The following is a 12,816-nucleotide window of genomic DNA, read 5'->3' on the forward strand; positions in this document are numbered from 1 at the left end:
TAAGCAGTAGCCCTATGGACTTCAGACTGTTAGATATTTAAACACAGGAACTGACAGAGTGTGAGGGGCCCATCTCAGGGCTTGGTGTCAGTGTGAGGCAAGCCCCGCTGTGCTTCTACCTCACAACCTCACTGCCCCACACTTGCAGGGCACCTTCCTTGACAATCTCGAAAGGACAGAGTTAATCTGGGAGCAGGCTCTGCCTCCAACTGGGGCCTATGGTGTTTCCATTCTCCTGCCACATCTTTATTTCCACTGTGCAGTGCACATAGCTGGGCATATCCCTTCAAGTCTTCCTAGTCCAGGGCAGGGCTCTGCTGTGCAGGTAGGAGCAGTGCAATGCTAGCCTGGGTAGAATCCTAGCAGTTGGCTGGCAGAGGCGGCCGGAGCAGGCCAGCTCCAAGCCGTGGGACTCCCACTGCTCTGCGTGGCTATGGACCACCATGTAGCTCCCTGTTTGTCCTAGCTTCTTTCAATGACAGGTACCAAAGGAAGAAGGCTGTGGACAGCTCCCTGTATCTGGAGCCTGAGCTCAGCTGTGAGAAGATCCGTAAAGCCTGCAGGCCAGTTCTGCACGCAGATGACCTGAGCTACAGCCCACCCTCCACACACCCTCCCCTGCATCCGACTACATGCAAGCCAGCTCCCCACCAAAGGTGGGATCCAGTGTTCAGCCGAGGTACACAGGTGGCACTGTTTGTTAATGAAATCATGGAGCGTGCCCGTCTCACTTTCTGCCTGAACTTGTTAATCCTGTTACATCTCAACAATCTCCTGATTGTAAAAATGAGTGTAAACATTCCAAAGGAATTCAGAAGGAAACCATAGGAATTCCCGCAGAAGTATAGACAATAAGGCCAGTGAGATGGTTCAGGGGAAGGGGTGCTTGTAGCCAAGCCTGGTGACCTGACTTCCATCCCTAGGATCCAAATGGTGGAAAGAAGGAACTGACCCCCAACCAGTTGTCCCCCGACCTACACACACACACACACACACACACACAGGTGGCATGCCTACACAAATAAAGTAAATACTGGTTTGTTTTTAAACTATAGGCAAGATTTTGCTAATTGCTATTTTAGGCTATTACTGTACCTACCTGCCTCCCTCCGTCCCATCAACAGTGAGAGGCAGGACAGGGTCCTGCCGAGAGTGACAGCTGACTCTGGGATATAGTCTCCTCTATGCCTAATGTGAGGAACACTCAGTTTTCTGCAGAGCAGAGAGGAATCAGCCGCAGGGCCTAACTAAGCACACAGCTTTCTTTCTGCCTCTCACTTCTGATCTTGTAGGACCATTCTCACCATTCCTGAGGTCCAACTGTGTGCTTTGTGTGAAAGCCAAGTTCAGATGCGGCTCCCTGGCCTTGGTCCCCCATGTGCTAGTCAGTGCAATACTATATGACAATGGGGAAAATGGCAGACCACCGAAATGATCTTGCTCCCTCCTTGCTAGGGTAGCAAAGGGAGATCCTCTAAGGAGACAGGCCTTTGGTGCTGGCCATTGTCATACCTGCGGACAAGTCCCCAAGGATGGGCATTCAGTCGGTCATAGTGCTGGTGGCCAGTGTGCTGTCCAAAAACTGTGTGACTCTGTACAAGACCATGCAAGTTCACAACCAGAGCTGACCCTTCTACACCCAGGCAAGGCTGCCAGTGACAGGTCTAACCTTATCATCTTCCATCGCAGACTGTTTGCCCCATAGACTGCATGTGTGACAATCACCACTGGCTCCTCCCTTTCTCCATCAAGACCTCAATGTTTCTGTGAACCCTCAGTTTCAGCTCACAGTCTTTGTCGCCACCCGCCTGATGCCCTCACCTCATGGATGGCAAGTGCCTCATGACAACGTCCAGGGCCTGGATCGTCTCGAAGGGGACGCTGGGCAGCCGCCCCGAAAGTGCATCGTGTAACGCCTGTAGACTCACGCACGACACCCACTTGATGGATACCTTAAAGATGCGATCTTTGCCTTCTCCTGGCAGCGTGACCTCCAGCTCCACCTGTCACACCGAAGCACAAAGGTCATTATCTCCACGAAGGCAGAAGGAATTCAAGTTTTAACTTTCTTTTCTTGTGTGTTCAGGGTGCACATGTGTGGACACCCAAGGTCTACGGTAGGCGTCGTCCGAGCTGTTTCCCTCTTTGTAGTTTCTGCCTCTCTCTGAAGCTGCAGCTTGCTGATCAGGCTGATCAGGCAGAGAGCCCAGGGGATCTGCACTTGTGCTAAGGACAGAACTCAGGTCCCCCATGCTTTGGTGACAAGCTCTTCACCCAAAGATCCACTTCCCCAGACTCAATTTTCTTTACTTTTGACCAAATGTGCAATCACACAGCTGTGTGAGGTCAGTGACCAGCATACTGAACATGCATGACTCCCCAAACATGCTCACTTCGCTCCCGTAACACTCGTTCAATCTACCCAGGTCATAATGTTCACAGATGAATCACCACAGTGTTATCAGCACAATAGTGTTATCATGACAGTGGTCCACCAGCCAACCACTCAGGTGATGTTCAAAGTGGCTTTGTTATCTGTTGCTGACAAGCCCCGCCCGCCCCCCTGGGTCTGGAATACTTTATCCTCATGTACCTAAAACTCACAGCAGGGAGATGGGTTCACCTCATCCTACTCTATCTATCCTCACAGACACTGAGCTGGCAAACAGCCTAAGGCCCCAGAGCTAGGAAAGGGTAGAAAGGGTTTCAGATTGGCCAATGGCCAATACCCACAGGGAGACAACCCAGATGTGTGTCCAGAACCCGAGGATGGCTGGTACATCACATGGTACCCATCTAGGTAGGGAAGATGGTGAGCTGGCTATAGACACAACCTCTGAGGACACTGACACTGAGTCATGCGGCTCTTGCTTGGACATCTTTGCAAGAAGGAATCAAATTGAGAGCAAATATATGTACATTTTGGAATGGCACAGCACTAAGAAACAAAGGGAGGAGAAAGCTGCACCCAGACACAAAGAAGCAGTGTTTGTCCCCAAAGCTGAGGACTCGCAGAAGCAGCTGCGTCTTTAGGCTTTCCTGGTCCTCAGCAGCAGGGCCACCTACCCCCATCCCCACAGAAGAGTGACAGCACCAGCAGGTGTGTGGCATCACAACTGCTGTGCTGGCCAGAGGGACAGCTGCAGGGCTTAGCGCCATGTATCCTTTTCTGACAGGGACACGAAAGTCACGTCCTATTTCAATGCTGTCTAATGGGCTGCTGTGACTTTGCAAGGCAATCTTCTGGGAAAACAAGCCACTGCCTGTACTGGATAGGGTGAGTTTTTGTTGTTGTTTTTTGACAACTTGACACAACTAGAACCCCCTGGGAAGAGGAAACCTTGACTGAGGAACTACCTTGATCAAACTGGTCTGTGAACATTTTCTTAACCAATTGATTGTAGGAGAGCCCAGACCACTGGAGTAGAGCTTGTCTTGGGCATGTGGCTCTGGGCTATTCAAAAAAGCAAGCTGAGAAAGCCAGTGGTTGGTGCTCTTTCTGGTCCCTGCTTCTCCTGTCTCTCCCTCCGGGTTCCTCACTTGTCTTTGCTGAATAATGCACTGCATCCTTTAAGTCAAACAAACCCTCCCTAAGCCCCGAATTGCTTTGGTTTTATCCCAGCAACAGAAATGAAATGAGAACAGAAATTGGTATCAGAAGTGGGGTGTTACTGTGACAGAGCTGACCATGCTGCTCTTTTGGAAGGTAGTTGAAGTATTTGGACCTTGGATCAGAAGGGCTCAGAACCCAATGAGCTACTATTTGTTATGGGAGCTGGAAATCTAAGAATGTTAAGAGTAGTACAGACAATAGAAGCCTGGCTTATGAAGGGGAGACAGACTATCAGAGCCATTACAATGATGTATTTGAATTAAGTGTGTGTTAATGAAACCTTTTGTTTCATTTTACTGGGGCAACTGATGCTGATCAGCTGCGACTGAAGAACCAGCCAAAATTATTAAGAGAACAGTGTCATTGAGATGAAATATTCTCTGAGTATTTCCTTAGAGTGAGCACACAGAAGCAGTGGTCCAGAGGGGGACCAAGGCTGCACCTCAAGCTGGTAGCCAAACATGGTAATGTGTAGATCTTTCACATGGCACTGGCTTTAATGGCATGGAAGCTGAAGGGTTGAAGGAGTCATGGAAGAAACTGAGGCTTGATACCACTGGTAAAGTGTGGCCTCATCTGCAGTAGGGGCCCCATCATCTTAGAGGTGTCAGGACCAGGGAATGACCATCAAAGGCACTAACAGGTTTAGTGTGGGATCAGCTTGAGCTTATGAGTGTAGCATGTAGAAGACCCAGAAGTGGCACTGCCCGAGTCCTTCAGAGTCCAGAAGGTCATGAGTAAGTCCCAGACATTGGACACTGAACTAGCTAGCTCCTTCCTTCCTTCCTTCCTTCCTTCCTTCCTTCCTTCCTTCCTTCCTTCCTTCCCCCCCCCCTCTCCCTCCCTTCCTCCTTTCTTTTCTTTTCTCTTTCTTTCTTTCTGACAGACAGACAGACAGACAGACAGACAGACAGACAGACAGACAGACTCTTACTATGTAACTTTGGTTAGAACTCAAAGAAATTCACCTGCCTCTTTTCCCTTAAGTCTGGTTCCTCTCCTTCAGAAAAAATGATTTAATTTGCTTTTATTGTTATAGAAATCCAGTTAGGCAACTTTGGACATTTAATAAACTTTGAACTTTTGTTTTGTTTTTGCTTTTTTTGAGCCAGAGTTTCAGTATGCAGCTCTGGGTGTCCTGGGACTTGTTCTGTAGAACAGGCTTGAACTCTGCCTTCCTCTGCTTCCTAAATGCTGGGATTAAAGGCATACATCACCACAACTCAAGACTTTGAATTTTTAAAGTGTTTAAAGTTACATTTTTGAGTCATGATATTTACGAGATCTTTGTGATAAACAAGAAAGAAAAGGTATGGTTTAATAACGATGTATTTATGTGTCAAGTTGGCAAAAGGTCAACTGGGCTTGTCACTTTGACAAAAATTAAAGTCATTTGGGAAGAAAAGACCCTCAGCTAAGTGTCTATCAGATTGGCCTGTAGGCAACATGTTGGAGATTTTCTTGATTGATGTTGAAGGGTGTCGGCCACTGCGGGCAGCAGCACAATTAAGCAGGTAGTCTTGGGCTGCGTGTGCTGAGCAAGCCATGGGAAAGAAGCCAGGAAGCGTGAGTCTTTCATGGCCTCTGCTTCAGTTCATGCCTCTGTCCCTGCTTTGAATTTCTCCCCTGATTTCCTTGGTGATGGGATTATGGTCAGGTTTGATGGCTTGAATAGGAATGACCCCACAGACAGTGTGTGGATGCTTAGCCAGAGAGAGTGGCACTAGTAGGAGGTGTGGCCTTGTGGGAGGAAGTTTGTCACTGTGGAGGTGGGCTTTGAGGTCTCCTATGCTTCACCTAAACCCAGTGTGGCACAGTCTCCTGCTGACTTCAAATCAGGATGTAGAACTCTCAGCTCCTTCTCTAGCAGCATGTCTGTCTGCACACTGCCATGTTCCCCACCATAATGGACCAAACATCTAAAACTGTAAGCCAGCCCAGATTAAATGTTTATCTTCATAAAAGTTGCCCTAGCCTCCTCACAGGAATAAAACCCTAACTAAGACATCAGGCCTTGTGAGACAAGCAAACCTGTTGCTTTCCAAACCATGGTGTCCTTCTTGGTCATGGTGTTTATGAGCAACAGAAAGTCAGCTGGAGCAGGTGCTTTCAGACACCTGTGCAGTGTGTCTGTGAAGTGTGCTGGTGTCTAGGAAGCACCCTGGCAGGTGACAAGGCAGAGACACAAGCCCACAAAGGTATGTGGCTTATCAGAGTTCCTAGCAACATGTGTCAGGTATAGACACCACAGCGACCCCTAGGGATGCCCATGGCTGCCTCCCGAGCCTCCCCTCATGGAGCCCACGGGCTGTTTACTAGACAGCTTGAGGCTACTAACGGGCTCCCCTGAGCTGGACCTCAGCTATAACTGCCATCTATGAAGGCTATACTCCACTCTCCCTGGCCAGGCAGGCAGCAGCTCAGAAGCTGTAACCTGCAGACAGCTGGCAAAAGAAGGCACAGTTGGACAAAGCTGGACACAGCCAAGGATAACATATTAGGCATTGTTTTGATAAAAAGAGGCTGAGGATGTCAGTCCCAAATTTAGAGCAACCGACCTCTAACTTTCCAGTTCTGTCCCATCTCAAAGGGAAGTCATGTGCTTGGCAGACACAAGTACTCGGACCCCCAGGAGCCGCTTTCTTTACACAGGTGGACATCCATGGAGAGTGGGGGCTGAGTTCCAGAAAGGACTGTACCTAACTAAGGAAGGCGATGGACACACGGGCATGTACCCGTATCAGGTACCACAGTCCCCACTGAGCATTAGGTAGATGCAGAACTAATGGGCTCCAGGACAGCCCGTTCTTACTACAGACGACAAAAAAGAAAACAACTGAAGCAAAGCTTTACTGGTAGTAAAGAAAGGAAAACTAATTTTTGATTGGCTCAGACAGAGGGGAAACCGCACGCCAGCTTATCATCTGAAAACACTGACGCCGGACACCAGGATTAAGCTGCAAGGGACTCACTGTACATCTCCAGATTCTGTGCGTGGGCTAGCACAGGCAATTAACTGCACCCATTATTACCTGCCAGGGGCTAGGATGTCTTGGGCAGTGAGCTGGAGCTCTTCAAATCCTACTACGTACACTGCAGTGTGGACCAGAGAGGGGCACATGAAGCCCCCCCCCCCAGACCGGGGATGAGACCCCACACGGCAGCTGAACCCGAGGTGTACACAGGAGAGGCAGAGCTGCCTATCCTGGCTGCTCCACTCTGCACTAGAGAGGTAGACAGGTTGGCAAGGTGAGGTGACTTGTGTCAGGTCCCATTACTAGGAGAGGCATTCATACTACATCTATTTCCGTTCCAGTCAGGGCTGTTAGTTCACACGACTGTGTATCTGCATCTGAGCATGAGAAGTGCCCCCATCTCTCCTGCAGGAGGTTTCTTCATGCTCCTCCCAGTGTCTAATTATAAATTTGTACCAACAAAACTGTGAATAAACTCCTTCTGCTTTTCTTTCTTATAGAGCTTTAAATAAAAACAATGTGTAAATTAAACACAAAACCTTAAGATCAATAAATCTCCAATTCACAGTATGTTAATTTGCCAGGGAGAGCCTGCTCAGTTCATTCACACCCAGTCCTGGGATTCCCTCCAACTCAGAGCCCTACGCCCATTATCCATTCCTGGAGTGGCAGCGACAACCCACGTGCCATGCAGGGTGGGGGTGGGGAGATCAGAGCATGACACACAAAGCTGTGTAATCCCTGGTCCACTCCCTGCCCTAACATAGTGTGTTCCTGTCAGCATGGTGAGTCGGAGCAGAGCCACCAGGTACCACGACTGCCTGGCCCCACTGGGAATTCAGACAGGCACAAAGGAGCCAAGGCGCACCGTCACTTAGCAACATAACGGCTTTTAGGCCTGCAGGAAATGTGCCGTCCCTTCATTCTCAGACTGTCAAAGTCTGGACAGAAGCTTTATTACTTTTTAAATGAAGCCACGATAAGGCTAAAAATAATAAGGGAAGGTAATATTTTCTATGGTCACCACACGAGGCTGACTCATCTTCCTCCTCCTCATTGCAGAGGCGGCTGCTGCAGCACATCCGCTTTATTATATTACCTGCAACACACACACACACACACACAAACACACACACACTCCCTCACACAAAGGTACACACACACACACACACTCCCTCACACAAACATACACACACACACACACACACATACACAGTGTGGTCTGTGGGTTGCACTTGGGAGTGTTTTGTGTTTGAGCAGCCTCGCTGCAAACCCCAGCACACCCCACACACCTCATGACGCAGCCCACACACAGCAGCCCCGCCCCCCCAGGTGAAGTGATCTGCTACATCAGAGAAATAAGTAACCTCAGAAGGTGTCGGATCTCACTAGGCCCCAGCACGTGTCCTCACCTTGTCCCTGCCAATCGGAAGGGGCATTGCAGTGTACAGATTCTTCCTTCCATCAAACACTGGCTTCCGGTCCCCGAAGATCTGGGTTTTAAAGTGCTGGACCATGTGCTCCACAATTTCCCTAAACAGAGAATTTGCAAAATGTCAGTGATGATGAGGCTGGCATCCGCCCTACAAACCAGCTTCGAAGGCCCTGTAGGAGACCAGAGGTTCCGCCCCGCCCGTCTTTCCACCCTCTTCTGGGGGTGGGGGTGGGGATGGGTGTGGGCTCATCTCATTTTCCTGGTCACACAAATGTGGGAGAACATTCCAATGAGTTCCACAGGGCAGAGAGTGGATGCTACCTCACCGTCAGGGTGCGATGCTCACTGAGGGGTAACCACTGGAATTTCTGTCTCAAAAGTTGTAGACTGGACACCATACCTCTGTGGTGAGGCTGTGTGTCCCTGGAGGTCCACAGGCCCCACTTTTTACAGTCACAAGCATGGTGCATAACCATCACCAACATCTTTCTAAATAAAACCCCTCACCACCCTTCCCCAAGGCAAGCAGCACACAGCTTCAGAGACATCGAGGAGGAAGCCCCGCTGACTAGGCCCGCCCCGGGCTCCTGACCTCACCAGGCTGTTCAAGTGAGCCCTCGGGATCTGCTGTGCACCCTGGGTTCTAGAGCAGCCTGCGTGCTGAACACATACATGGACGGCAGCAAACTACCAGGTCTCAACCTCACCAACAGGGAGAAAATCGCCCCACCTCTCGAGAACCTACAGGTCACACCTCCGCCGCCGCCATTTTACTTGCAGGGGCACTGAAGCACTGAGCTGCAGAGCAAGGGGCCCCTGGGAACGGCTGTGCAGTAACTGGCGCGTGCTTGTCACTGTCACTACAGTTCTGGAGGGTTCTTCATTTCTAATCATGTAGGTTTTATGTACTGCAGTCTCCTGTGGCACTAAGTTAAATGTTTGCTCCGACTGCCTCCCACCTCAGCTTTTCCAGAACACTGTGAACAATCCGAGCTTTTACAGACAGACACATAAAACGTTTTAAAATTTTGTTCTTCTAAAATTTGCTCTTCTATTTTGTTTTGTTTTGTTTTTTAAAAAAAACAAACTTATTTTATTTTTAATGATATGTATTGTGTGTGGGTGTGTGCACGCAAGTCCAGTGCCTGCTGAGGGCAGGCAGACGACCCCCGGACCTGGAGTTACTGGGGCTTGTTAGCTGCTGGAGGTGGGTCCTGGGAAACCTACTGCCCCCACCCCCCCCACCCCCGCCACAGACTCCAAGCTTCACTAATTTTTTTTAAACTTACATATCTTGGGCCTGATGTAATCCTACTGTGTATCTTAAGAAATATGACCTTATTACTATATACAATGAAACCACATTGCCTATAAATGAAGATATCATCAAGCTATACTGACAGCTGGGTAAGCCACCAATTACATTCCCCGTGTCTCAGAAGGCTGACCCTGTAGCTATCCTTTTGAGATAATCACTTAAAACTACAATACCATGCCAGGGGGCATGTAATATTATTACTATGATACATGCACCCAACTTGCATTTTAAAACCACTACCGCAGGAGAGGCTCCAGTCAGGGCTGGGAGGCGGGGTGCATGCGGGGTGCACTCCCCTACAGGAACTATATTTTTTTGTGAGTCTAGGTATGCATTCAAGCAACATGGAGCCAAGCTATCTCCCGAGGGCTGACTGTGTGGGACTCCCGTACAGCAGGCAAGGCTGAGCTAAAGGGACATAGGACACTGCTGGAGGGTGGGGTATGCAGGGCTCACCATGGTGTCACAGTGCTAACAAAGACCAATCTCTAGCCATCAGAGACTCCATGTTGGGCCCCGTCCTGGCTTTTGCACAGACTGTGGTTCATGGAACAATGGAGGAAAGGACAAAGACCAAGGATGGGACCAAGGTGGGGCAGCAAGGCATTTAGGCCAGGGACACTGGAAAAGCGTGAGAGCGGCACTCAGCTGCCTTCTGCTGCCTTCTCCACTAGGGATGGAAGAGGGATCCTAGGAAGACACCGTATCACCATGCGAGCACAACGAGGCACTGGCTGCTCCCAGAGGGGAGATTCCACAATCAGGCACACGGCTATTTGAACATCACTTTGACCATCATAATCTTGAATCTGGACCCATTTAAGGTCTCCCACAATTAACAGTGAAATGAAGAACATTGAGCATTTGCATATTTAACCAGCCAGGAGCTCTCACAATCATTTGCAAGCCTAGTGGGCTGGCCCTTGCTTCAGTCTGCAGCCCCCAGCCCCCTCAGTTGCTGAGAGACCGAATTGACGCAGTGTCTAACCATGGCAACCTCAGCTTCTTACAGACATGACGCTGACAGGAAAAGAGCAGCAGAGTCCGTAAAACACCACGTGACCACTGCCAGCCACATGCCCGTGCCTGGTGCAAACCTGATTTGGGCTTCCTTTCAGAAAGGTTTCCTGTATGCTGTGGATGGCGTGTGTGACAGGAGCCTGATGGGAACCACAAAGCCCAGGCGACAGGAGAGCCACTGCCACCCTCTTTCCAGCCTGGAGGGTGTATGCTACCACACGGAGACCAAAAGGTTTCTGACCCAAGAAGCCAGCAAGCAAACGGACACACCCACTTATCACTCTTCATTGAGACAAATAAAAGACCCTCAGCACTGAGCAGACCGACCCAGCCAGGCCCATGGCTTTTGTGCATAAGTGTACTTGTTACAGGAGCACATACATTAAAAGGATCACACCTGCCGTTCACCACGTTCTAGGCACGGTGTTCAGCAGGTCGGATAATAGAGTCCTAAGACACTCACGCTCCTCCAGCAGCTATGACAGGAGAAGGTGCACCAGGAAGGGGCACTTCCTTCACCAGGTACCTGCACCCCTGGGGATATCAGTCTACAATACAGATTAAGGTGTGTTCTCTCTCTCTCTCTCTCTCTCTCTCTCTCTCTCTCTCTCTCTCTCTCTCTCTCTCTCTCTCTCTCTCTGTACACTGGCTTTGGATTCAGCCTCTTGCCTTAAAAATGTACAGAGGAAATGGAAGGTAAGTGTTTGGGGATCAGGGTTAGTGGGGTGGGACATTCTTAGCTTTGCATTTATCATGGTTCTAGCACAGTTTCAGAGCCAGAGCCCAGGAGATCAACAGAACCCAGAGCTGCAGAGGTGGAGATTTCTAGGCCACAAAATGGCAACTGGATTGATTCCCTCAACACACTGCACATGGCATCCCATACGTGTGCCAGAACTGCAGTGTGTGTGTGTGTGTGTGTGTGTGTGTGTGTGATTCAGCCACGAAGGAGGTGTACAGCCCAAGGGAGGCGCTGCACAGTGAAAACTCTATAGAGAGGGACTGTCTACAGCACAAGCTACAGTGTGTGGCGGTCACACAAACCTAAAGGAACCTTCAAGGGGTCTAGGAGGTCTAGGAGGTGGCTCAGTCAGGAAGTTGCCATAGCCTGGGGGCCTGAATTTTGATCACTGTGCTGGAGAAACAAAGACAGCAGGATTCTGGGAGCTCCCAGGCCAGCCCAGGTATAATCTGAAAGTTTCAGGTCCAGGTAACAGACCTTGACACAGGAACAAGGACAAACACTTGAGGAATGACACAGAAAAGTTTGACCCCTGGCCTCCACACACATATGCACGCAAACACCGTTTAAGGGAAAGCAATAAAAGCTATCCCTATCCACAGAGTACTTTGCTTCTTAGCTTACAGCCCCCCTGTGGGATAAATCATCCCTGGCCTAGCATGTGTAGAGCAACAATTCTAAAGAAGGGGGAGAAAAAGGCTTCAAGAAACCAAGGCCAGGATTGTCCCAGGCATCTCGAAAGGCCAAGAAACATGAATCCCAAAAGATTCACACATGGGCACACTGTAGTCATATAGTGGGAAAGTAATACTAAAAATAAGAATATTAATATTATTGACGTTTAGCTCAGCAGTTAAAACTGGCTGCATCCAACACTCATGTGGCAGTTTACAACTGTCTATAACTCCAGTCCCAGGGGACACAACCCCACCTCCCCTTCTGGTTCTATGCATCCAGGTGGCACACAAGCACACAGACCAAACACTCATACACATAAATAAGATTAACTTAAAAACATTAAGAAAAAAAAAAAAAAGATTACAACATGTGAACTGTCAAGACCAGCTTATTTTTTTCTTTTGTGTATATGTTTAAAAGATAGTCACCATGTAACCCTGGCTGGTCTGGAACCTGCTGTGTAGACTGGTCTGGTCTTCTACTTAGAGATGTGCCCAGATGTTGAGGTTAAGGGCATGCACCACCCAGCCTGACCTCAGAAACAAAGGGTGTTCCACTGCTGGGACCCACACACTGGCAAGAGAGAACCAACTCTTCTAGGTTGTTCTTGGACTGCCACACACACACACTGCAGGATATATGCTCTCTGTCTGCCTCACAAACAGACACACATGAAAAATAAATGTAATAAAGACTTTAAACTTAAAAGCTGGGTTGGCAAAACAGTCCAATGGGTAAAGTTGCCTACCGCTGGTGAGCTTAGCTTAAACCCTGAAGCCCACACAAAGACGTAACTCTACAGAGCCGAGGCCTAGGCGCTGGAGCTGGCCTCCTGCCCTGGCCTCCTCGTGCTGGTGACAAGGGTGAGCCCCATGCTTATTTCTAAGTCACACGTAAGTAAGAATTATCAAATATAAAGGGAGAAATCTCCTAATTATAGGGTGGTTAGTTTGTCACCAAGACAGGACAATTAAAAGCATGATGTGATGGCACAGGCCTTTAACCCCAGCACTCAGAGGCAAGTGGATCTCTGAA

General features: G+C 49.2%; 1 protein-coding gene across 6 annotated transcripts in view; it reads right to left on the reverse strand.

The window, feature by feature from the left end:
- Positions 1 to 12,816, reverse strand: part of Ago2 (argonaute RISC catalytic component 2) — an 86,215-nt gene that overhangs the window by 31,159 nt on the left and 42,240 nt on the right. For all 6 annotated transcript variants that reach the window (XR_007973975.1, XR_007973973.1, XR_007973974.1 and 3 more), the window contains exons 3-4: positions 8,001 to 8,121; positions 1,822 to 2,003 (exon numbers count right to left, since the gene is read on the reverse strand). Coding sequence is in view for 1 of the 6 variants with exons in the window: in XM_052161392.1 (XP_052017352.1) it covers positions 1,822 to 2,003; positions 8,001 to 8,121 (303 nt within the window). In the remaining 5 variants the exon portion in view is untranslated. The remainder of the gene's footprint in view (positions 1 to 1,821; positions 2,004 to 8,000; positions 8,122 to 12,816) is intronic.

The sequence above is a fragment of the Apodemus sylvaticus genome, chromosome 17, assembly GCF_947179515.1.
Source record: "Apodemus sylvaticus chromosome 17, mApoSyl1.1, whole genome shotgun sequence".
Classification (NCBI taxonomy): Eukaryota; Metazoa; Chordata; class Mammalia; order Rodentia; family Muridae; genus Apodemus; species Apodemus sylvaticus.